This window comes from Nothobranchius furzeri, chromosome 12 (assembly GCF_043380555.1).
Source record: "Nothobranchius furzeri strain GRZ-AD chromosome 12, NfurGRZ-RIMD1, whole genome shotgun sequence".
NCBI classification, from domain to species: Eukaryota; Metazoa; Chordata; class Actinopteri; order Cyprinodontiformes; family Nothobranchiidae; genus Nothobranchius; species Nothobranchius furzeri.
In genome coordinates, this window is record NC_091752.1 from 54,333,237 (window position 1) to 54,361,018 (window position 27,782).

A 27,782-nucleotide genomic window follows, 5' to 3' on the forward strand; every position below is an offset into this window, starting at 1 on the left:
GAAAAGCTAGTCATAACATAACAAAGTCTTAAACTTCCTTTCCTTTATTTTAAATGTTAAATAATCATTTGATCACTTTGCTCATTATAAATGTGTTTTAATCAAATGAATGATTATTATGCTTTGGGTAATCATAATAACTAATGAATCAATGCTTAATTAAATAATGTTTTGAGGATGTTTGGTAACGACCTTCATACACACAAACACTCACTCAAACACTCACACACACACAAACTCTAACAGTAAACTCCAAAACACATTGCTCTGACGCACACGTTTGCTTTGAGAAGAGAAAGGCTTTTGGTAAGTTTTCAGTTCATGATTCAGTTTGGTGTTGGTCAACGAGAGAGAGAGGACGTGTGAACAACCGTTAACGGGGGAACGGAGCCCACCGGCTCCTTTCTCCCCCCCCCCCACGCTATTCCTGCCAAGCCAGGCAGGAATAGCTGAATTGCAACCGCTAACGCAGACTCGTCCAGAGTCTTTGATTTTCTGAGTAATTAAACTTAAGAAAGCGCATCTGCAAACGCTTCATCATCACGTGTACCGGGGGGCATCTCTGGACCGGACCGCCGCACACCTTCGTCTCCTCTGCCAGCCAAGGTGTGCCCTGGATGAAACATCGTCCTTTGACGTTCCGGATCTGAACGAGGGTCCTCGTACGGTGAGGCAGAACACAATAGATAGCGTTTGATGCATCTTTTCCAACAAAACCTAAGTTTAGTCAAACCATCACCTTTCACTCAGACACCTGTTTCTTCCTGAAGCAAAATCAGACGCACACACGCATTCATCTCACCTCATTTTCAATTTTCACACATTCAACCCAAGGTCTATTTGAGCAAGTTTAAAATATCAACTGTTAAAGATTGTTCAACAAAGTTGCCAATGTTGATTGTTATTTCCTATGCTTGTCATTTCAAAATCATTAGTTTAATTTGAAGAATTAAATCTTTTAACTTTCAAACTTGTCTCTTCATTGAACTGAAACACAGACCCAGGGACGAAATTTTGATTTCAGAAGTGGGGGGACACAGCAGGCTTGTGCGGATTTGGGGTGGGGGGTGTTATGTAAAGACCCCTTGACACGTCACGTGCCCATCTCAATAATTTTTCCATATATATATATATATATATATATATATATATCAAAGTTAAAAAATGTACAACTCTATTATTTTTATTTATTATCATTATTGAAGTGCAGTTTTGGCTGTTGACAATGGATAGGCCATTGTATTTATTGTTTTGGGTCTTTTTTATTGTTTTTGGTGCAACATTTTCTAACAGGGAGTGAGATTCCTTTTTTATTCAATTTTTGTTTGTTATTTTTATTCATTTAGAAGTTCTGGTTCTGGACATTTCAATGTTAAATGAAAGTTTATTTGTTGCATTTTAAAGGGTGTACTTGCATTATTATGATATATTAACATTATATTAGTGGTTATTTTGGTCTAGATAATGTTGACAATATCGTTTATCATCAACAATTTGTTGGACAAAATATCGTCCAGCAAAATTTGTTACATTCTCAGGCCTAGTCAAAAGTATAAAAATTATTTATACATAAACGGTCCCTCCTGAGATCTGGCCGTTTGTTCATTTGCTGTGTTAGAGGACATGCTGAACTAATGTTTTACACATGATCATCACCCTAACATTTGAGTGTATAAAAACATATTAAATATGTTTTTTCCCTTAAAAGTGTTTAAACAGTTGTTGCATTTCAACACACAAAAAATAAATGGAAAAAATAAGATAAATATAATGAAAAGTGTACATCTTTGACATTAAGCTTAAAAAAATCTGTTGACGATGATGATACTGTTCATTTTTCAGAGCTTTTTAATGTGAAAATATACATTGCAATAGATAAGTTTACAATAAAGTTAAATGATAAAAGTTTTGAAGTTACACTTCTACTACTACTAGTAATAATAATTATGATGATAATAGTAATAATAAAAAAATAATTATTATAATAATACGAATAAATTGTGTCTGAGGAGTCAGTTATGTGGAGGAGATGAGTTTGTAAAAGTTAGTTTTGAGTATGTGTGTGAAGGAGGAGGTGAGTCTGAGCTTAATGCAGGGGTGTCACATGTCCGACTTACGTTTTGACTTTGAAAGAAGTCTCTTATATCCACTTTTCGTTTTCTTGACATGCTGCCTCCTGGCTGTGCCTAACTACCAAAGACTCACAAATGAACACTTATTCAAATGTTATGTAATGGAAGCTGAGCTGAGCTCTGATATTACACAGCGTCTAGTTGACGATGTGACTCAGTACCGGTGTTCCCTAGCGGCTCCAAACTAGCAAAACAACGTGAGCACGTTCTGACTGTTTACAACTTGAGTGACAGCAGCAACAGCCAATATTACGTTAGCAAGTATCAGCAGAGCCAATAGATTAGCTTTTGGGCGGGTCTAATAGTAAACCGGTTTCCGTTTCGGTCCTAGTGCTCAACCAAATCCATTTAATGGAGCGTAACATTGTTTTTGGACGGAAAAAAGTGCAGGGGACCAAAACTGCCTTTTGAAAAAGTGGGGGGGACATGTCCCACCCGTCCCCCCCCAAAATTACGTCCCAGCACAGACCCACGGATATTATCGTCAGTTTATCAATGAAAACAACCTTTGAGTCTTCTTAAAACTATAAAATTTGGTTATTAATTTATTAAAATTAATATCTCAAATTAATATGTAGAATGGTTCCTCTTTCATAAAAGAGCATAAACCATTACACTACAAAGGCTATCAGATGTCTTTTAAACTTATAGCGAACAAACATGACCTATTTTTAATAGTATAATTATTATTAACACAACCAGTCATCATCTTCATCTTTGGTTACCTCTGAAACCTTTAACACTCCCAAATTTCATCAGTCCCAGAAAAACAACGTAACTTTAATAACTTTAACTTTAGTAACTCTAAAACGATAACTGTTTTTTTTAATACTGGAAATTGATTTGCTACCCAGAATAAGACTTTTTAAGGCAAATATGTGAAGAGGATACAGAAGCTGTCACAACTATCCTTGTGTCTATTGATCCAGGTAGTTGTTTATGTTCTTTTTACAACACAAGGTGGTGGAGATGGTCAGTGTTTTACTATAGACACTTATATCCTGTTTTGTGTTCCATCCAGAAAATCTTTAATGCTTTTTTTGGCATCAGTCAAGTAGTCAGTCACACAGCTGAGAGCTGTAGGCTGTTAAAGTCTTTGCAGAGAAAATTTCCTTGATTAGTTGCTATCGACTGGAGGACCAATACAGCTGGAGCTCAAGTGATGCTGGAGCAGGTGACACAGCTCACCAGGGCTAGGAGGCAAAGCTCTATCAAGTTATTCACTTCCCTTTCTAGATAGAATATATTACTCTCTGGAGGAGACGGGTGAGTTCAGACTGATGTAGGAGACACAAGGAGATGTATGCCCATAAATTTGTTTTCCCCAAGTTTTTATGTAAAGGATAGTAATTGTCAGAAGTAAATTCATTGCTAAATCTTTACAAAAATATTTTAGGTTTTATACGTCATGACAACACTGAAGGGGGTGCATTTTTTTGTAACTCATCTGGGAGCTTCAATTCAGCTCTTCAGAAACCTACGAGTGATGATGTAGTCAGGATTAGGATCGGTACACAGAGGTATTTACTGTATATAATCTGCATTTAAGTGTAGTTTAAAAAGTTTTATTTACACTTTTACCACTACTGAATCATCTTGTGACGTATTTCCTGTTACTTTTAGGCACAACAGTCTCTACCATAGACCTATGCTAACTGGCGCATGCATGCTGGATCCTACCCCCCCCCCCCTACCCCCCCTCAAAAAATACAAAGAGTAGGAGAGCCTTTGGGCGCAGGGGTACAGCGCCTGTGAAGACACGGCAGAAGACCTGGGGGGGGGGACAAAATCATGCCCCCCCCCCCCCCCCCCCCCCCAGGTGGTGCTCACTCCTCCCCCCTGCCTCATGGACCCAAGGAATAAACCATCAACCCTGCTCAATGGTACACTTTCCTCACGGGGTCACAACCCATTAGGACAGTGGGAGGGTTAAAGAATTATTATTTTTTCCAAATAAACCATCATTTTTTAAAGGAAGCAAATGGATAAGAAACATGTTAACAGTACAAGTTTATTACAAAATCTCGTCATTCATATGCACCTTCCCATAGCAGGTCGTGCAAATCTCGGCTGGCAGGCTCTTTTCGGGACAACAACTGTTAAATTGTGCCCCACCAAATAAAAAATTCACCAGCCGCCACGGGTACCAATGCTGACACACAATTTCAGCGTATTTAAAACATAACACAGCCCAACAGTTTAAAGTGTAATGTAACGTTGATCAAACTGTGTATGTATGAATGTGAGTGTGAACACTGAAGCTCCTCACCGTGTACTCTGACCATGTTTTCATCAGAGACCAGCAGTACAATGGACAGGAGGGTGGGGGATGGGAGACAGGTGCGAGAGAGAACAAAGACATGAAACAGTGTGAGAATAAAGGAAAATGGGATTAAGACCTTTTGGCCCAGTAGTAACATAAAGTTTCAGTAAAAGGACACGAGAACAGATCCCCATATTTAAATCTTTGTGATACGGCTACATATCTGTCACTTTCAACCGGCTGAAATATTTAATCACACATTTGTCATAGAAATAGAAGAAGAGTTGTGCGTTTCCTCATCGAGTTGCCAAAAATTAAACATAACCATGAAAGCATGAAAGTTTTGTGAATAAAGTTTTCTCAAAAATAATGATTACACCTAAAGAAATACACTTTTCAGTATTAAAACTTCTGCTTTGTGTCTTCATTAAAAGGCAAAAAGCCAAACAAAACGTGGCTCTGTTTAAAAAATGAAATAACTCTGAGACTAAAGCAAAAATAAGAACCTTCCAATGAGGGCCTTTACCGTTACCGTTTAAGCTTATTTCTGTATGTGATGCAAGGGAAATTAAATTTAGTCCCCTTAGAGATTCATTACAGCAGCTGAGAAAAGCTGAGCAGGATTGTGTTTTTAGTTAGCTACAAAAGAAAAAAATATCTATTTATTGACATTTAAATCATTACAGAGAGAGTAATTATTATCATGAGAAGCAGGTTCTATGCAGTTTTAATCTTGGCTGATATTGCCAAACAACTGAAGGCTAATCACGTTTACAAATGAGAACATGATCTAGGTGAGTTATAGAGAGGATAAGGACTTATTACTTATGCATTACCTGTGATGGTGTATGGATAATAGTTCCAAGCCTTCTCTGTGACGTAGAAAATTTTTGGGACCACTGCTCTGGCCCAACTGGGCAGCTTGCTGGAACACACACACAGATACAAAAATAAGCAGAAATGTAAGTACATGGAGAAGGAAAAAGGCAAGGAGACATGTGAGACAAACAGCATGTGTGCTGCAGAGTCAAATAAAAATGTTCTCTGAGTTTCTCAACTCTTTTCCTTTTGGCTTATCAACCAGAGGAGACCAAAAGAAAACCCCAGCTGTGTGGAGACATTATGGTCCAATAATGCAGGCTTCATACTCCCCAGGGGAAGTTGATTACACTGATTACAGCCTGCACCCTGCTGGGGAGTTTTTCTGAAGCTTGTGCTGTGCTACAGACAGAGGCGTGAAGAAAAAGAAAAAGAAAAGTACAGAGGAAAGGCCAATTCTCGCCCCAAATTATTTCGAAATGAAGCAAAATTACTAGGATCAGAGATTGATCTCACATGAATGCAACTGATGTCATCTTGAAGCTGGCTATTTCAACAAACTGACTGTAGTCATTGAATGACAAAAGATGTGCAAAATAGAGGGATGCAGACAGTTTTCATTACGTCTGATCGAATGCAATTCAGCTCAAGTTACACGTGTCTTTTTTATGAATACTAGCCCATTAGGAAAACATATTTCACATAGGAATTAAAAGATCAATGGAAAAAGCTGGGCCAGGTTTCAGCAATTCCTTTTCTCACTGTTTGTTATCCTGCCAGTCATGGTGCCGTATCCACAGATGTCCTTAATATGGTCAAAACATAAAGAAAGCATGAGTCTTTTGTAAAAAACACCAAGTCCTGTGATGTATATTACTCACATATAACATTTACGATGTGTAAGGTACAGACGCGGACATAATTGCTGGTACCCTTCGGTCAATGAAAAGGACAAAAGTACCGTATTTTCACGACCATAAGGCGCACCTAAAAGTCTTAAATTTTCTCCCAAATGTACGCCACGCCCTATGGTGCGGTGCGCCTATTGTGTTTTTGTGAGACACGAACGTAGTAGAAGACAAGGGGCGTGGCGTGAATGTGCGGACGTGAGCGAAGACAGACCTGTGGATCTGCCACATCGTCATCAACATCCTCGCTATTTGCCTCAGACTCCGGCTGTGAGTCTCCGTCCACTTCCTCTGCTTCCAGTTCAAAAAACAGCCGTACTATCTGAACTGCCTGGTGGACATTTATCCTTCTCATCATCCTTTATTAAAGCCTAATAAAAGCCTACTAAACTGCAGAGACAATATATCTGTCCGGATCACTCCAAAATATGAAGTTTTCTGTCAATATCTGTCTAAAAAGTACCAGAACCGCTCACAGCGCATGCGCAATCATGCATCCACACTGCTCGCCTGCTAGTTCCCTAATAACACGTTCGTTTTTATTTCTACACGTTTTTTTACTCACAAAGATTGTCAAGAAAGCGTGCTTGTCGTGTTCATGTCAAATTAAACTGATCACAAAACACAGATTTACTTTCTTTATTTTGTTTTCCTCATCCAACCCCCATAAATCCCTGTGTGTCCTCCTGCAGCACTCCCGGTGTACGCCCGGCTTTAGTAGGAGGGAGAGCCGCAATTATCGCTTTGTCTCGCATGTCTCATTGAAAATGAATGGAGGAGAGGCGAAGTTGCCTCCCGTGTGTCGAGCCCATTAGAAGAGCACGAGCCGTCAGCGCATGCAATGAGGAAGTGCACAATCGCTCTAAATCAGGTCTGAACCAGGACTAGACCAGTAAAGTGAAGCATGCTTTTGGCTATTTATAATTTTCACAATGTCTGGTTTGCAGTGATATGTTCCAAGTCCCGAGCCCGCACAGATGTTTTACCGGTACGTTTTACCGTGCCCCCGCCCGCGCCCTATAACCCGGTGCGCCTTTTGTATGTGTTAAATACCAAAAAGACACCCGTAACTGAAGCTGCGCCCTATAACACGGTGCACCCTATGGTCGTGAAAATACGGTAATGAAAAATAAAAATTCTATGAAATTCAACCAATGAAAGTCAGACATCGTTTTTCAACCATGCTTAAATGGAAATATCTAAAAAAGAAACTCATGGAACAGTCCTGGACAAAAATGATGATACCAGCAAGAAAAGACTGAAAATAATGTGACCAAAGGGAAAAGCTGTGTCCACTAATTAGCATCACAGGTGTCTACAATCTTGTAATCAGCGCTATATATGGGGCTCCAGGTAGTCACTGTGTTGTTTGGTGACATGCTGTGTAACACACTCAATATGGACTAGAGCAGGGGTCGGCAACCTTTTCCCATCAAAGAGCCATTATTACTCGTTTCCCATAGTAAAGGAAACACTGGGTGTTTCTCAATGTCAAGGCGCCTGGCCTTGATGTCTTGGCCCCGCCCCGGTTGCCTAGGAGACACGTCATCGAGAGCCACCAAGATGTGTTCCATTGTTCATGTTCTACCGAGGCGTGTGTTCTCCGTTTGTTAGCCGTTTAGCTAGCTGAGCGAGGATACACGGGAGGTGTCTTGTAGCCTAGCCTTGGTCAAAATTTACCCAGAATACACAGCGATATTTTCAAAAGGATGTTGGATCAGAAGCTGGCAGCTACTTCAGGCACAATTTTCAAGTTTAAAAGTAAGTCAACTAATTTAAAATGTTTTTTTTTAGATCCAAAGAAGTTATCTATGGTTGGTTAGTTGCTTAGTAGTTGTAGCTTCGGTGGCTAGCAGGTAGTAACTCACTTATATATTTAATTTAATAAACATATACACATTTTAAAAAGTAAAAGGCTCGTTATATATTTATATTGAAACAAATAGGTATAAAATATAATGTTGTCTCCCATGTCACGTGACGTTACGTGACCGCCGTGGAAGCCGCGGTCACATGATGCAAGTCTGTTCCATTTAACTGTTTTCTTTTACCAAGGAAGGTGTAGCGACATGAATGGCCTCATTTGTGACCCAAAGGTCACACTTCCCCAGCTGGGTCACGCTGTCCTGGCTGAACTTCTATCCACAGATTATTCATCACAGGAGACATAAAGTCTGCTAAACCATCTCTACTCTGACTGCCTTTTATCTGGTTGCTGTTCCTTCCCAAGACGAAGGACACTTCAAGATTTAAAATAATCATTTTTAATAAACTCTTTTCACTGTTTATTACAAGGTTCATAAATAATCATCATGGTTCATTACAAATGTATTTAATTACTGAAATGACTTATTCTTTGGTTAATAATAATTATTATTTATAATAATCAGTAATGTTTAACAGTACCAGAAGGTCATGTTCACTTATGCACACCATGCAGGACACTGAATTCAGGTTAAAGGTAACTGCTCTCACATGTCTTTGCTCCTAAACCAAAGCTTTCTATCTCTGAGAGGGCGTTTCCTGAGGTTTTGTTAAAACCAATTCAAGCTGACAGTTCTGAACCAACCAAAATCTCCGTGGCACAAGAATTCCAGAGGATAGGGTCGGCCGCCCGAAGCCTCACTAAGCTGTTCTGTCACGCCGATAGAATTGCTCCAATAAACGCCACCTGTACCAGCTGACGCAAAACTCCTTCAGAGTTAAGTTAAGACGCAAGCTCAACACCTGTGTATCAGCGGCAACTCTTGGACCAGAGAGTCGGTACCACTCGGGTCTTCCCTACCGGACCAAATACCCAGAGGCTGACAACATCCTCCAGACCTCCGGATCCACACAGAGGGTCGTCTGATCGGTGAGGTAGAACACAGATTGCGTCCGATGCTGTTCCCTTTAAGAAATAACTTAGTTAGCTGCAAAGCAACTATTTCACCCAGAATGCGTTTTCTCTCTCTGAAAGAAACCTTCAGAGATTCCATCCACGCATCCAAACACACACATTTCATTTTAGCTTTCATTCAGACACAGGCTGCTTTTAATACCAAGTTTAATATCAAAGCCTTTATAAATTGTCATTTATAAATTGTCATTTTTAAATTGTCTTTTAAATTGTCATCTTTAAATTGTTAGTAATAAATTATTAACTTTATAAACCTGACTCTTCCTTGAAATTAAACAAAGAATGGTGTATATTTGGTTATTGAACAAGCAAAGATTCCATTAAGTCTTCTGGTTTAATAAATAAACTTTTGCTATTAATTTAAATCTCTTAAATTAAATATTAATCTTTGGATTAAATATAGACCAAGCCAGTTGGTGTATGAACTTCTATTGATTACATAAATATCCATGGATATATATGTAAATATAAGCTTCATGTGCTAATTTGTTTGATCTTTCTCAGGATCTAACAAAGCTGCATAGCAAACAGCGTTAAATTCTAGTATGTAGATTAACTATGTGGACAGTATCCTCATGAGCAAGGCGCCTGCCCTCGCAAGACATCGCCTCGCAAGGCCAGGCGCCTTGACATTGAGAAACACCAAGAGCTCACCGTAGATTCTAGTTAAAGGGGCATTATGGAAGTTTGACAGCCAAAACATGTGTAGAAATAATACATTTCTTCTTCATACATTCTCCTGCAATGCCCTGGTCCTGTAGAATGAGCCCTGGCATTTTTACTGTGATTGCCTGTTTTTCTGTAAAATCACAGAAAAAGAGAGCTGCTTGGGTCGAGCAGGCTGCTTCATGCGCGTTCACGCTCAGGCATAGCCCTCCGAACCGTTCTTTGAACGTTGTTTCAGCTGTCATTAAGGATATAAATGTTACAGAAACAAAGGATGTCATTGGTGCTTTAGCTTGCCTAGCAAGACGTCGGATTTACATGCAAATGACCTGGGTTCGATTCTGGATGCGAACAGTTTATTTAGAGTTTCTTTTTTACATTAATGGTATATTTTTTTTACAGTAAGATGCCCAAATTTTTATTTGAGACTCGCCGAACGGCATTAAATTCACAGATAAAAAGATGTGGGTTCAACTTCCATTTTGGAACAATTTTTCAAGCAAGGGAAGGGAATGATCTGAGCATGCAGGACTGACCCATCTTAAACCTTTGTCGGCTGTGCTGAAGAGAAAGGTACAGAACCAAATTATTTAATTAATTAGCTGCGCGTTCTCCTGTCCTCCGGGCCACTCACACACACAAGGGGCTGTCTCAGCTGTTATTCTCGTTAAGGAGTGTGCACGTACAGCATGCACGCCTCGTGCACGAGCCTACTATTGAAGCTGCCTTTACGCTTTTGGCCTGAGGGGGCAATCATGAGCATAAAAATTCAAAACTCCATAAAGTCCCTTTAAACAGGTGCCACTTTTTGACACATCACACGTGTCTCCTTTTAAAACATGTTTAAACTGTTCAGAAATCAATCCCGGCTCTGTCTGTTGTAATTAAACTTTGTACTGAACAAACTTTACATTAAACAATGTTGAAAAGGACTCAATTTGGTTTTTTCCTCATTTACAGTAATGGAGATAACAGCGCAGTGCACATGGCTCTGGTGTTAAAGAAGTTTAATTGTTTCTCTTTGCAACAATCTTCACAAGAAGTTAAATGGCAGAGTTTGCACTGACCGGATATTTCCTGTATTTTGACTGTTTATTTTGATGGGGAAACCTCAAGGCTTGGTCGTTTGAAAGAATTACCCTAACGCATGCAGATGAGCTGCCTTTTTAATTGTTACGCACATCGCAGAGGTAATCAATCAAGAAAAGATTCCCATCAGAACATCTGAGCTTTATACTGGACACTTTGCTCAGCGAAGCTCGCTGCCAGCATGCACAAAAAGCGGACAGCTAGCTGAAGATGTGGAGAGGGGCTTGGAGCACGTCGGTCACAGGCAGCAGCAGAACCAGAGCGGGAAGATTCTTCTCACTGAATAATAATCAAAGTATTTTTATTAAGTTTTCAAAAAGCATATCATTCACACAAAAAAGCTCGAACTCAAGTCCTACAACACAATGCAAAATAAAACTATACCCAGACAAAAAAATAAAAATAAAATAAATAAGGGGGGTAAGAAGTTGCCAGTTATGGAGTAGACGGAAACTTATCTTCAAAATAAGAAATGAAAGGCTGCCAGACCTTAGATTCTTCTCACTGAAGCGAGTGTTTTCCAAACCCTGTCTCTCAGAGAGACTTGTCACCTAGGAAATGTTCCCTGATATTCAAACTTTGGCTGAATAGCGCTTGTTCCCGTCTCTAATGTGGCGACGCATCCATGAGCCTGTCTGAGGCAAAGTCCAGAATCTCATACCCTCTTCAGCTCAGAAAGCACCTATAGAGACATTTGATTACACACAAGCAGGTGACCTGGCATTTCAGGTCTTTATCATTATTGTTTAGATTTTAAAAGTTGTATTTTTTATTACTGTATTTATTTTTGTATGTTTTTATTGTGATCTTTAACAATCTGAAAGCCTGTTTTACGCCATGATGTACTACGTGCTGCTGGATTAATTGTATTGTATTTCACTTCTTCCTGCCCAGGGACTACGGATGAAATGTAGTTTATAGCTAATTCTGGTATGGCTGAATGCCATGCACTGTCCCAGTCAAATGAATAAATTAAATAAAAAAAAATTAAATAAAAGATGGAAATCTTTACATTTAGAATTGACATACAGATAAAAAATGAATGCAGTAAAATAAAATACAATTTAGTTAAATATTCATTCATTATTTTACAAGCACAGAGAGCCACATCAGGTGGGTGAAAGAGCCACAGGTTGCTTACCCCTGGGCTAGAGGATGCGAAGGAAAGTGTTTTCTCAGGAGATGAGAACAAAAATTATAGACAAGCATGTTAAAGGTAAAGGCTATAAGACCATCTCCAAACAGCTAGATGTTCCAATGACTACAGCTGGAAATACTATTCAGAATTTTATGATCGATAGGACTGTAGCCAACCTCCCTGGACGTGGCCACAGAAAGAAAATTGAGGACAAATCAAAGAGAGGGATAATCCAAATGGTAACAAAGGAGCCCAGAAAAACTTCTAGAGATCCAAGGTCAACTTAAAGCTCAAGGAATCGCACCATCCGTCATTGTTTGAGCCAAAGTGACTACATGGGCGTTGACCAAGGAGGACACCATTGTTGAAAACAAGCCATAAAAAGCCAGACTGGAATATACCAGATTACATGATGGCAAGCCATAAAGCTTCTGGGAGAATGTCCTTATGGACAGATGAGACAAAAATAAAACTTTTTCATTATCAAGGGCAGTGTTGTGCCCGAATGCGTTCATTGAACGATTGTTAATTTTTTTTCATGAACATGAACTGAACTCGTTCGTATTTTGCCTGACGAATGTAAAAGTGAGTGTGCTCGTCCTGGCGTGCGTGAACAGGTTTATGAACGCGTTCCTTCGCCGTCCTTTTTGTTGAAAACTCTTATTTTGAAGGATTGTATCACATGAGTCTTTGTGCTCCTAACAGAGTAATAAAAACCTGGACTAGTTCCTGTAAGATGCCTTACATAGTAATTTTGTAATTCACCAAACATAAGCTTATACCCATCTATGACAATCCTTGGCTGTTGATGTGATGTGTTTTATAACGCAGTGACAGCATCCAGATTTAGCAAACTCTGATTATGGCTTGTCCCCAAAATTGCATGGTGGCGCAGTGGTTAGCACTGTTGCCTCGCAGCACAAAGGTTGCAGGTTCGAAACTCGGCTCGGCTGTGGCTTTTCTGCGTGGAGTTGCGTGTTCTCCCCATGCATGCGTGGGTTTCCTCTGGGTACTCTGGTTTCCCCCACAGATCACAACATGCCCTATAGGTTACAAAAATTGTAAGTCGCTTTGGATAAAAGTGTTTGCCAAATGAATAAACATAAACATAATCAACTCTGGTAATTCAGAAAAAATGATCAAGTGTATTTGTTTGACCAAATGTCTTTGAATTATTGAATGTCTTCTTCTTCTTCCGGCACTCACAGGGAGCAGTCGCTTCTGCCTTTCCTCCATTATCTGTATTTTCCCAAGGCTCTTTTTGTCCCGTCTGCCTACAGAGCGCTTCTCTGCATTTCCTCTGCAATCACTATTTTTCAGCATGGATTTAATTAATTGGTCATTCAATGCGATTGATAAGATTTTTTCTACAATGAGGACAGAGGAGGGGGCTTGCGCTTGCCCTCAAGGGACACATGCAGCGGGATATATGTTTGATTCCTGGAATAAGTGGAATATCATCTGTCTCTCTCAGCTGTCCATTGAGGACGTCGAAGATATGTGGATATTTGGCCTGATGATCGTCGGATTTCTTCTGATTGGAGTGGGAGGATATCTGGCTTTCCGTAAAATTGGGATGACGGGAGCGATTGGAGGGCGACCCGCAACCATGGACGGCACCGTCCGTGTGGATACCTCACAGACTGGGACGTTGCTCGAGGTGAATCGCAAGCTGGACAATGTCTTAGCTGCGTTACCGGTGTTAGCGCGCAGGATTGATAACATCTCGGAAAGGGTCACCGGACGGTGTGGAGATGTTTAATCACCTAATTGGCTTCACTGGAGGACTTGAATGATCAATACAGACTTTAAGGCAGAGAGGAAAAATTATCTCTGCCTGACCCAAACAAAGTTCTGTTATCGAATCTGACGCCATAAGCAGCCTTGGAGTTGCGTGCAAAAAACCCCATGATGGAAGGAATGCAGACAAATGCTGTGAAACTCTATCCACCCACCCCCCGCCGTCAGATTGTGGTCTCTACCGAGGTCATTAAGCTAAAGGACTCACTGCTCTCTGTGCTTCCCCGTGACCTCCCTCCCACCTGCGGAGCCAGCTGGTTAAGCGCCACAGGCAGCCCCCACTGAGGAAACCAGGATTCCAGCCCCCCCCCCCCCCCACACACACACACCTACCGGGTCTCATGTTGTGAACTGTGATGTTTGTGCTTACATGTCGGGTGTTTTTTGCATTAGAGTGCTACACCCTGCTGGTGTAACCCTGTTAATGCCTTTTTTCTCCCTCCCCTGAACTTTCCTCATGTATTCCCTCATTCATCTACAAAGGAGCGCCGTCATGGCTGCTCCCGTGGTCTGCCTGTATCTGTCCTGTCTATATGTGTATGTGTAACCTTGGTCAGGTTGCACTATGGAGTCAAGTTCCTATGCTCTGATCTGATCTGAGCGCTGGCAATAAAATTCATTCTGATTCTGATTCTGATTCTGAATCAAACATAAAATGACTTTTGGTAAATGGCCACATCTGTGGTTTCTCTGATTAACCAGTTATCATCTAGATCTGTGGTTGTTTGTGTCAATGAGGATGTAAAATTAGACATTTTTCTCTTTATACCAAAAACAGTACAGGAGAACAGAGGGGGTAGAGGGGCCACTGTGACCAAAACATTTATAAGAAGAACAATTTTTTATACATCGCCTCTCAAGATAAAAATCATGAATTGCTTCACAAGAACAACTAAATAAAAAAGGTTTTAAAAAATCATCATGAAGAATGAGGAGTAAAGGAAAATTTTAGATAAAAAATGTGAATAAAAAAAGGAAAAAGAAAAAGGTAATCACGGGATACCGAAAAAGACAGAATTGACAAAACACCAAAATGAAAATGGTGAGGAGGAAGAGGATGAATATGTAGTTCCTACATCCCCTGCAAACATTTTCTCAATCTGAACTTTAACTCAGAGCCCTGATATCTGGTATTTTAAGTATCTTGGGCTCTTGTTCACGAGCGAGAGAAAGATGGAGCGCGGGATTGATGGGTGGATTGGTCCTGCCTCTGTAGTGATGCAGGTGTTGTTTCAGTCTGTCGTGGTGAAGAGAGAGCTGAGCCAGACAGCAAAGCTCTCGATTTAACGTTCGATCTATGTTCTTATCCTCACCTATGGTCATGAGCTTCGGGTAGTGACCGAAAGAATGAGATCGCAGATAGAAGAGGACGAAAGGAGTTTTCACTGCTCTCCCTAAGAGATAGGTTGAGCAGCACAGTCACCCGGATGGGGCTCAGAGTACATCTGCTGCTCCTCCACATCAAGAGGAGCCAGTTGAGGTGGCTCGGATCCCTCCTGGACGCCTCCCTGGTGAGGATTTCCAGGCACTTCCAACCAGGAGGAGGCCTAAAGGAAGACCCAGGACACGTTGGGACTATGTCTCTCGGCTGGCCAGGGAACTCCTTGGGATTCCCTGGAGGAGCTGGCCCTAGTGGCTGAGGAGAGAGAAGTCCCTGCTCCCTGCTGAGGCTGCTGAACCTAGATAAGCAGATGAAAATGGATGGATGGATAGATGAATGGATCTGCCAAGAAACAAAGGAAAATCCGGCTGACAGCTCCAAGAAATGACAACAACTACTAAGTCTGAAATTGCAACCATGCTGTTGATATGTAGTAAAAGCAATTGCATGACTCTGCTGAAGATTGTAACAATGTTTGTCAAGTAGTTGCTTTTTATTAAGTTTAATATGTGAGCTATATCTGATACTTAAAGGTTTCTGCATTCTATCACCAAACCATGGACATGACCAGTAAATCGGTGGGAACCTGGTGTTGCTGGAGATTGTGTTGCATGTGCCAGATTACCAGCTTTTTAAAAAATGTATAATTTAATGTATCAGAGAAATGCAAAGTAGACAGGACAATTGAAGACATGGGTGTAAAATAATTGTCTTTTGAACAACTAATTATTATTATTAATTTTTTGTCCTTATAATTTGTCCAAGAGGTGATCACAGAAATTATGTATTGTCAGACTTCCCGCCGGACCGGGCCACATGTCCTCCACTCTGCCTTATTTACAAGCCATGCACACACACACACACACACACACACACACACACACACACACACACACACACACACACACACACACACACACACACACACACACACACACACACACACACACACACACACACACAAGCACAGACTGCAGCTATAACACAGTAACAGGTGGTTTGTGGGCGGAGAGACACAGCCTCGGCGTTCGACAGCAACTGCTCAAATTATCTGTCACTTACACTGACCTCATCTTTCTCTGTCCCAACCGAGAGCTCGCTTCACATAAAAACACACATGACACACAGTGTCTCCAAGTGTGTCAGTGACAGTTCAGATTTCCCAGAGGCACATCGACATGTCTGTTCCAACCACATCACCTGGTTTTTGCAGCTCTCTTTTCTTCTGACTTTTGGGAATAAATGGAACCAGCTGTCTGTCACAGACCCTTATTGGGCTCTCTGTGGACTACTTCGTTCTGTCTCGTTGGAATTAGACATGGGGAGAAAAATCTGCAAAAACTTCTACAGCAAAAGCTGCACAAAAGTTATACATTTTTCAGTTTACAGAGACATTTGAATTACTGCCAAAACTTGTATAATACTAAAATAAATTCACATTTCAAAGCTTATAAACAACCATCTTCTGTACGTTCATTCTGTGCATTTTATCAACGTGCATTTCTTGGGTCTTTTAAACATTGCACTAATCCAGGATGGCATGGCAGTTCTACTGGTCCATGGAGGATCTATTAGTGATATGGGAATCATTTTTTAGATTATATCTGTGTGTGTCGTAGCTTTCCCAAATGACTTGTTTTATTCCTTATAGGAGCTAACACAGTTAACAGAGTTGCTGCAGTCATGCTAACAGGACCCGGAGTCCAGAAGTAGCGGCGCAGTTCCAGATGGATTTATATGTAGGTTATAATTTTAGATCAAACCTATGTTATTTAAAACAGCTGCAGTTGTAAACAAATTTTCCATTATAATTAAGAGCACGAAAGTAAACAAAATACAGTTATTCACAATACTAGCATTAGCAACTACCTTGTTTTAAGCGCTGGAGTGACGTAGGCGGAACACAGTTCTTCACTCTCTGGAGGAGAGGATTTTGATTTTCTGTAATGATTTATGACAAAATTCCTTCACAAAATGAAAAACTGAGCCCAGTACATGTTTATATAGATGGTAAAGTGTAGTTATACTGAATTTCTACAATTTTAATGCAGAGTCTGGCCAATACCTTTTAATAGTGATGTAAGTTTAGAACTATCTCTCGAAAACCTCTGCACTATTTCAAGAATTTCCAAGAGAAGAAGAAAAAAAAAGCAAGACTTGCTTTAATTTATAGAATGCTAATTCGGAACAAATGTCAGCATTTAAGGGAAAACAGAGAAAGATACCCAAATTCTCTAAGCCAGAGTTGCTGCTTTTTGAAAAATTAAAATAGTGAGCTTCTAAACTAGTCGGAAAGTGGTTCCTAAATGTTATTGCAGTCAATGTGGAACTTGCTCAGTCCAGCTTAGCAAAATGTATTTTTTAACCCTGTCTGTGATTGTTTAGCGTGACGTCTGATATATATATATATATATATATATATATATATATATATATATATATATATATATATATATATACCCATAGCCACAGCCTGGTGTAGGGGCTGGGGGTGCGTCGACATGGTGCACAGCTAAATAAGTTTGGGAACCGCATAAATATCGCTTAAAATGACAAACTGTTTTTGGATTTTTTACACAAAAAAGGCTGTTACCTAAAAAAAGAAATCCCAAAGTGCTAAAATTATAAAAGATACGAATCTCAGTGACAGAAAAATAATTCTGTTTATTGGAGCTATAATTTGTTCTAGGGATGATTTTTAAAATTTTGTGTAAAATAATTTTTAAAAAGTGTAAAACAATTATTAAACAATTTAGAATTAGTGCCGTTGTTTAAAGGTGATACCATCCACCTATCCATTCATCCGTCCATCCAGTTTATTTACTTTATTTTATTTGCATTTTGATACCAAGAAAGCGCTTATTTTTGAATGGGGGAAACGTTATTTTAGGTTTTGTGCGCAAACCAAACTGGCTGGCATTTTTGCCTGATGAATAATAAAGTGAGCTCTCATTCTGGTGTGTGTAAATGGGTTTATGAACGGCACTCTACTACAGTTTGAGAGCTCCAGATCTCCATGGAGCTAAAGCCTTAGATAAAACATCATGGTAACTATACAGCTTACGAAACAGTAGACCACGAAAATGCGACTATCCTACACAGTAGCGATCAGCCTGGTGTCTACTCCTCTATGTCTATGCCGTTGCGGATGGACTTCTATAATGAACAAATTTACACTAATTTGAATGAAAGAGAATGCTTTTTTAAATTACACTGACAAAAATGTCTTGAGAAACTTCAGAATCAACTTTATTGTAAAGTACGTGAGTGAGGCTCACTTTACCAGGAATTTGCTTGGTGGTTGTTATTGTGTTTTAATTAAACACACTGGTGTTTGTCATTGTGTTTAAGTAATTGTAAGAACTACTTTTGGTTTTTAGAGATTGTAACAAATTTTTATGCTGGTGCTACAAAAACCTATGGCCTTCGTAGCACCAGTGCTATAAGCTAAAAAAATTCGGCATGGCTCAGTATGCTTGGTACCACATCAAGGCAGGTACAAGGGGTGGCAAACTACAAACCCATGACTTATGAAGAAAGCTTGAGTCGATCTACGCTATAGGTGTTAATGGAAAAGGCCCACTTGTCATCGTAATTGTTAAAGCTAAATTATCACCCATTTCTCACTTTGGTTCAGTGTTTAAAAATCATTCAACTTGCTCCAGCTCCAAGCTCCTGATAAAGTTCAATAATTCCACAAGACACTAACCTCCCAGACATTTATTGATCAATGTGGTTATTCATTTTGAACATTAAATGGTTCTACTGCTGGATAAAATGAGTCACAACAAACTGATTAGTGCACAAGTGTTTCACAAACACACCTTATATTAGACCAGTAAAAATGGCCTGTTTTTGATAAAACACCTTTTAGAGTGCTAGAACCCCCCAAGGTGCTTTACAACCCAATTGGTCATAAATCCATTGACACACACATTCACACCCTGGTAATGATGAGCTACAATGTAGCCACAGCTGCCCTGGGATGCGCTGACATAGGCGAGGCACTGGCAGTATAAAGCACATTGTGTTTCTGAGTTTTCTGATCAACCAAAGTCTCTCTTATCTTAAAAATTCTTCTTCAGCTCATTGATTTGTTTTGTCTAAACCTCTTTTAAAAATGATCAACATCAGTGTGCTGCCCCAGTCTGCTTCTGCTAGATCCTTCTTATCAGTCTACGTGATACGACGTGAAGTCTTTAAATTTCATGTATAAAATATTCTCTTGCTGTGTGTTAGCAGTGGGTGATGAAGTGTCATATTCACAGTAAATTAATAAAACCAGATTAAACGTCTCACACACCAGACAGTTTAATTGTGATCTACGTAAATGGAAATCAAAATCTCAATTTCACGCTTATCACATTTCACAAACGATCATCAAAAGCTAAACCAGTGGGAAGGGTAGACAAAATTACATTTTTAATCTGTTCATAACTCAGACATGACAGCTTGAACGGTTTCTGCTGATGCTGTTAAAGCACCGTAGATATTGGCTTAAATATATTTATACTGTTAGATTTTTAATAGAATATAATAGAATAGACTATGAATCCCACAGTGAGGAAATTCACTCACTAAAGCAGCACAAACACTTAGAGAAAAGGAAGAAAAAATAACAAGATTACAGGTAAACAAACAAAGGCAATAAGCTATTATTTCATTCAATTGAATTCAATCTCTAATCACAACAAGACTCGTCTCAAGGCACTTCTCAAAGTAAACATTCCAATACAGTTCAGGTCACTAAGCCAATCAGCAGACTGCATCGTCACTGACTGGTTTCAGTGGTTTTACAGCAACCCTCATACTAAACAAGCATGCAGCGACAGTGGAGAGGAAAACTCCCTTTTAACAGGAAGAAACCTCCATTGGATCCTGGCTCAGTATAAGCAGCCATCTGTTCTTATTGCAACCTTCAACCACTAAAAACAACGGATAAAAGGAAAAACCTGGGTTTCCAGAACTATGTGGCATAAGGGACACAGGCATACCAATGTACATCCAGGATGCCTCCTGGACGCCTCTCTGGTGAGGCACATCCAACAGGTTAGAGACCTAAAGGAAGACCCAGGACACGCTGGTGGGACTATGTTTCTTGGCTGGCCAGGTAATGCCTTGGGATTCCCCCGGAGGAGCTCAACCCAAGTGCCTGAGGAGAGGGAAATCTGGGCCTCTCTGCTGCTGCTTCCACAGCCCAACTCCAGATAAGCGGATGAAAATAGATGGGTGGATGGATAGATGTATATTTCCCAAGAGTTCTACCTCTTTATCAGGATTTGTGAATTCCTCAGAAGCCTGCAGCTTTTATGTCCTCTGCCGTTTGGTGGATGATTTAGATATTATTGATTAAAAAAGATTAAAGATTAAAGTCCCATTAGTTATTACACACACTGGTGTGTTGTGAAATTTGTTATCCACATTGATCCATCCACTGTGGGAGGGGTGAACTGTAGACATGGCCACGTCCTGGATCTAATGTTGAATGCCAGGTGGGAGGCAATGTGTCCCATTTTTTAATTCTTTGGTATGACTGGAATGTAGATTTGACCTCTCGATCTCATGATTTCATGGCAGACACTCATACCGTTATGTGTGTATTGGCAAGAATCTGGCTATACAATATATATATCACAATATAGAGAGAGATACGAAAAATTGCTAAACTAAAACCCAGACGATATTTTGCAATTTTTATGACTGGATTTAACTGGAAAACCAGGCAAGATGCTTTCGGACACATCCGGTATTTTCCCGTTCTGTCAAAATGAAGGCGTCAAAATCTGCTGCCCTCTAGCAGTTGGAGTTTGAATTGCACACAAAAGAAATACAGTAAATATTCTCAAAATACATTTAAACACTATTTTTAACTATCAATTCTGTGTTATGACACAAAATATTGTAATGATTCAGCATATCGATATTTTCTTACATCCCTACGAGGTATGACAGGCTGCAGAACTTACTGGGTAAGAATTGGGGGACATCCCGGACAGGGCCCCAATCCATCAGAGACACACAGAAACATACAAATCCACATACGATTCGTAGATGATGTTCACTATCCTCAAGGATAAAGGATTTGAATCTGCACCCTTACTACTGCAAGGCAACAGTGCAACCCACTGGGCATACCTTAATCTATGAACAGTTCAACAAAAAAGACTATAAGGCATTGAAAAGGTGACAATCTTTATTGACTCTAGTCACACAGGTGTCAAACTCCGGTCCTCAAGGGCCGCTATCCCTCATGTTTTACTGTTTTCCCTGTTTCAACACACCTGATTTTAATCAGCAGGTGATTGAAGGGTTCTGCAGAGCTTGATGAGCTGCTGCACAGAGGACTGGAGTTTGACACCCCAGTGTGCGACATAACAGAAGTGATACAATTTTTTTACATTCGTTCTGTGTGTAACTTCATAATCTATAACTTTTTAATTTTTTTCAAACGGAAGTGACGCCAAGTCGCTAGCAGAAACATGTCAGTTTCAAGGTAAACAACTATTTTAATACTGTGTTGTGGGAAAAAAAAGAACAAAGCATTGGATTTTGAGAGAAGTGATTCACTCACTTATTGAGGTAAATCCGTTTCTCCGTGAACTGGCCCGGTCCGTGCTCCGGGTCTTCGTACGGCTCGTTCTGCACCACCTCCACACCTTCTCCACGCTCGCTCTGCTCATGGCTGTGTTTGCTGATCATGTACAGCTGACCGACCCGATACTGAAACACAAACAGAATATGTTCATGTTAGACTATTAAAGATGTTTTTGTTGACAAAATTAAGAAATCACCACTGCTACGTTAATATAAGTGTGGATTTGGATCTGGAGGCAGGTTGAAAGGAAATCAGCAACTGACTCAGTCGTATAATTTTACTGTGTCAATAAAAGTCAATACAGAGGGAGAAATACAAGGATTACCACTCATGCACATTCTTGCAGGATGTAGTGTCACTGTCCAGAAACATATCTGGCTGATTAGTGGCTGTCTGCAACATAGTAACAAGTCCAGGACGACAACAAAAGCAGCAACAACAGCCAGTAAGGTAACCCTGTCCCACGGACCTCTGTGATAAATCAGTCAGCACCAACAATCTTCCTCTCAGTGCTGACTGACCCACTTGGCCCTGTCATAATGTCACTCTGAGCTGCCTTAGGTGGATTTAGGTGTCATGTGGCAACTATTTTCCATACATTCAGGAAACGACCGGCACAGGGAGAGAGGATGCTTGGCGACAGAAGTTTCCGACTGCTTGTGGACCTATTTCAGTGTCGGAGAAATAGAGCCCGTCCTGATGGAGATTTATGTTGCCCTGCTGAATTGCTAAGGGGTCATGTAGGACTCAACTGACACACACATACATAAATACAGTGTGCTTCGACTAAGGATAGCTGTGTTAAGCTAATGCAAAAAAGAACAAAGCCAGCCTGTGATGTTGACTTGTGACTCAACATCCTACAGAGGAGTGAACCCAGCAGAAATATGATAGTGCAGTGGAACAAAGCTGATCTAGTTAATATTGGACTACTACTAAGGATTTTCCATCTGCTGGCCATGAGAGGAGAGCAAATTGCTGGGTAGCAGAATTCCCAGCAGGAGTGTTGCTGGTGGTGAGATTCTGACTGCACAGCTGTTGGAATCTGGCAGGATTTTGGACATCACATACCGCAACAGACCTCATATAGTAATAAGAATAAGAATAGTAACAATAACATTTGTTCTGTCACATTCATACATCAGTTTCTTTACACATCTAGCACTTAAAAACCATGCTACTTTAAACATTTCAGAGCAAAATTAGGCACCGTATAAGATCAAATATCATCAATGGCACTACTGAGATGTAATTTATCTTTATAAGTTATTTTCGTCAGCCTGAATTTATACTTGGAAATGAAACGATTCATTTCAGCGATGCTCCATCAAATCGCACCTATAACAGCGTCTTCAGCCGGGTGGACACTGTCAGACTTGTAGCATTCAGCTCCATCTCAATCTGTAAGACTTCCTCGCCGAGCAAAGCTCTCATGTTCTCACACTGTACATCTGGTAGCAACACATTGGACCTGAAAAAGTGCTAGAATAGTAATTTTAACACAACACGTTGGATCTTTTGAGTCCGAAATCCCCAGAAGATCTAGAGGCTGTTGCGTTGTTATGTTATTTGTCCTTCGGGCTTGCCGTAGATGGTCACAAAGGGGTTTCTGGGGGTTCGAGGAGGAAGATGAAAAAAAGGAAGTAGAAAATATTTTGGGATCCATGTTACATAAACACAAAAAACTCGCCTTCTTGACAACCCTTGTCATTGTGTAAAGAGTAAAGTGTAAAAATGAAAGGAAACAATATGTGTTGAAACAGAAATAACTGTGGAGTTGGGGCATGCGCTAGGTAAACCGTTCTGGTAATTTTGGGTTGGAGAGCTGTTTCATCAGTGTGATGCCCCCATGTGGAATGAGCGAAATATCAAACACGCTTGAAATTTGTGCAAGCGCACAATTGCTGATCGTGTTAATCGCCTGTTGTAACCCCCTGTATACTACACGGTGCAAAACTCGCCCCAATCTCAAAGATTCTCACACGAGTGGAAAATGGGCTCAAAAAAGACAAAAAGTTGTACAGTATCCATCCGGTTTAAGGCAAGTTTGCTGCTGTACTGGCCTTGGTAGTCCAGTGGTTACCACTAGCACTCTAACCACTGGAATATTGAGTCTGTTACAAATCAATTGCTGCCTAACACACATATCCAATGCTGGCCATTATGGACATCTTTGTGGACAGGACGCATCGTTTTTATGGTGGTGTTTTGTCCCCAATGCAGAAGTAATTTTTCAGTGGGCGTTAGTGGTCTACTTCCAGGGCACGTGGTGTTCAGATCAGAGACTAACTTCAGGGGGAGGAGCAGGACCTGATGACACACCTAATTTCCATCCAGGCTTTTCAGGATTTTCAAAATAAAACTCAAAATTTGCAGCTGAGACAAGAAAATGCATGAATGCAGCCAAAAACTGGTTTGGGTTTATTTTTCATGAGGAAATAACAATACAACATGGTAGAAAGCTCCAAAAAAGGGGATTTTCCATGATATGGCCCCTTTAATGTCCAACAGTTTTCCGGTCAAATGTTTATAATCTAAAAATAAAGATTTAATTGTAGATACAAATTTACTTGTTTTTGCAGCCAAATATGGAATTTAACTGTTTGAATTGTATTTTAAAAAGAGCTACTGTGATTGAACAACTATAGCGTCATATATTATTCCATAATATAGTTTCATTTGAAATGTTTTTCATTCCCACGTTTACTTGGTTTGGTGGGTCAAACAGCTCTTCTATTGTAGCCTGGCCTGCCAGACTCCTCCTTATGGCGTCAGAATTCCGCCATATCTCGTGCATGCATATTGTCCAAATCGCACGTGCGAACGGGACTCGCGAGCGGAAGTTAGAACCTCCACGAGTGAAGATATACATGGCGAGGAGGTCATTTGTACACTGAGAGGGAGCAAACTGTGTCTGTGAGTGCACAAGGATGTGCACAAGTGACAAACCTGCGTGCGAACGTTGGCCAACGAGCACACAGCAGAGGAAAACATGCACGCGACAGCCTCACTGCGCGTGTGGCAGCCTTTCTGCGCGCTCGGTTTCTGATTCTGCTCGCTCGGCTGCTGGGAGTTTTGGCACTCTGGAGGCATGGAAGAATTAAAGTGCCAGAAATTGAGCACTTGAACTTTCGATTTGAGAGCAGAATTTCATATCAAGAGACCAACTTTTTAATTTCAGAATAAGATTTTATTTTATTGCTCTCAAAACTTGTAATGCTTGCGCTCAAAATGTCTGCTCTCTTTCAAATTCACTCTGTTCTCCTTCAAATCTTTGTTTCTGCGCTCAGATTTACCTTTCTTCTTCTCACGTGACAACTTTTTCTCTGCATGGATCAAAACTCCTCCCACAAGTCTGTCGCCTGCTCTCACGGATTTCATCTGCTCTCGCTCAAAACAGAAGTACAATCTCCTAGCAACCGCTCAGCCAATAGAAAGACTTGTGGGACTGGGTGGGAACAAACCTCTTTGGGGTGCGCTCATTTTGACGCTCTGTGGATTTTCCTGTGTGGCTGCCGCATCTGCGCACTAACAGCCTGGCTAATACCTGCCCTGATCTGGAGCGGGAGTTTCACCTGCACCAGCAAAATGGACCAGAACCAACAAGACGCTCAAGTAAGTTATTTTTCAAGGCTACTAGCTGCAGTTTATTCCATAAAATTGTTTTGTTATGCTACTTTTTACGACTCCTCACATTTAATATTGCAACAGGGGCACAGCTAGGTGGGTTAGGGTCCTACATGGAATAAAATGTCCGGTGTTTCATCCAGGAGCTGAGAGCACGAGATATGGCAGAATTCTGATGCCATACCTCCTCTTTTTTATTCTGCACAGAGAAAGGGTCTGGGGACTCTCCTATTCAAATAACCCCAACCCCTGAGAATTCTTACCGAGCCAACCAGCGCTGAGCAGCATACGTCACACACCGCAACACAAAGTTTGTCATAAACACGGTGACTGAAGCGGAGTTCGCTGCGCCTCTTTCCTCTGTTCTAAATTACTTGAATGTCTTTAAACCCACAAGTAGAAGCGCTAAAAGCATTTCTTCTAAAAGAATAAAAGAAGCTTGTGTCGTTGCCAGACGCCTTTACAGCTAAAAACCTACAGCGTCACGTGGTACAGTCGACATTTCCGTCTTTTTTCTGATTGGTTATTTTTGAGCTGCCTAGTTCCGCCCCTCATGTGCCTCTCTGCCTGTGAGTTAACAGACTCTTTCTCAGTGCAGAATTAAACAGAGGATGAGTCTGGCAGGCCAGACTACTTCTATTGTCCTTGTTATAATGACAACAGATTTTATATTCTATTAATTTTCGTTTAACATCTGAATAAATTCTAATGACTGTGGATTATGGATGGGTTTCATTTTAAAGTGTTTACTGATGAGTTGTAACAATTTCTTAAATTAAACAAAAAAAATTGCAAGTTTTCAAAATGTAATTAACTAACAAAGGTACTATTCTGCAAATTCATCTGACATACAAATTAATTGGGAGATTAGTTTTAACAAAGGAAAGACTCTCGTCTAAAATGCTCAGACTTGTCAGGGTAGTTATGTCCTGGGTGAAGGCAAACATTCATGAGTGAAGTATTTGATGGCTTCTGGTCACCAGCTATCCTGGGCGCCATTATTGTCCAACTCTAAGAAATAAGCAATAAAATAATCTAAATGGATAAAATTACATTTGCATTTGAAAAACAAGTCTTTCGATGCTATTTGTGTGTTTTTCAGAGAGAAAGTGATTTCTGTTCTTTATTGTTTTATCCCCTTCTGTAGTGTATTACAGCATTACATTAGTGCTCAGACTACTAAAGGAAAATACGTTTTTACAGTGCTCGGGACTTTAATGAGAAAAAAATATGACAAATGGGTCAGGAGCTCACATAAATCTGACTGCTGGATGAAAATCACAGCAGAGTGCCGACTCAGGGAGAGCTCTCTGATCACACTGACGACAAGCCGTAAATTATCACTAAACACCATCTCTTCTCGCTCCTCCTTCATTAAATCAGGATTTTGGACAGTGTAAATAAACAGCAGCCATTGTGTTTGGCTGCAGGCTGTTGTTTATTTAAAAGTTGGAGCTGATAAATGAGGAGCTGCTTTTATTGTTGTCTTTGGAAACCTCATTGTAATGGTGAAACAGGAGAAGTGGCCCTGGCTCAGGATAAAGTGGCCATGAATAATTGGTTATTATTTTTTCCCCCTCCTTCCAAAGACAGATGAGCTTCTGGGTAGGATCAAGAGGCTGACAAGAGGGAAAAATACGCCGACGTCTGTGCTCAGACGAAATAGCTCTTCTGCACTTCTCTTTCACCTGTCACTGAATTTATCTGCCTTCTTTTCTCGATTCTCAGTTTTTTTCCATCTTCACTCTTGTCAGCTTTTCTCACTCCTGCTCAAACTGCACAGAGCTTATTTTGTAGTATTTGGTTCAGTAGTTTAGACACCCTGAAGCCTTGCTGGTACGTGGAATTGAAATTCGCTAACAGATTATTGTTCCTCATGGAGGAACTCTTAGTGCCAGTATGTCAGGCTAATGACTCAAATAAAAAATATATTAAATGTCTTGAGATAATTCAATGAAATTCAAATTGTATCTTGGCTTTGGTCCTGCTACCTGGCATGGAGAAGGACTTGTGTTGTAGAGCTGTAGCTGTACACAGAAATCATGGTTTGGTACATTTTTGCTACAGATCTGTTATTCGTGTTGGTAACAGAGCTTAGTATGGAAGCCTATTGCTGCCACTCTGATAAAAAAATAATGTATATCTCATAATTATGACTTAGCTGAGTCATAATTATTAGATACAAACTATTTTTTTTATTATCAAATTGGCAGGAATTGGCTTCCATTTATTTATTACTTTAAATCATTTACTACCATTGACGACTGAAGTCCTCATTTGCTTTTTTTTTTTTACTGGGCGGACGTCGTTGAAACCAAACATCACAGCTCTAAAGATCTTCACCAACGTATGTCACAGGTCATGTGATCAGGAAGCAGAAAACCCATGTGTTAGGAAATCGTTTTGGACCGCTGCTGTGAAAAAAGTGAGGCGCGAACCGGAAAAGCTTGTGCCGACCACAATTC

General features: G+C 40.3%; 1 protein-coding gene across 2 annotated transcripts in view; it reads right to left on the reverse strand.

The window, feature by feature from the left end:
• pitpnc1a (phosphatidylinositol transfer protein cytoplasmic 1a) overlaps positions 1–27,782 on the reverse strand; it is a 97,690-nt gene that overhangs the window by 11,713 nt on the left and 58,195 nt on the right. The window contains exons 2-4 of one of the 2 annotated variants that reach the window (XM_015945738.3): positions 21,667–21,815; positions 5,232–5,320; positions 4,402–4,409 (exon numbers count right to left, since the gene is read on the reverse strand). In XM_015945738.3, coding sequence (XP_015801224.1) covers positions 4,402–4,409; positions 5,232–5,320; positions 21,667–21,815 — 246 coding nt within the window. The remainder of the gene's footprint in view (positions 1–4,401; positions 4,410–5,231; positions 5,321–21,666; positions 21,816–27,782) is intronic. The other variant, XM_015945739.3, reaches the window with a different exon arrangement.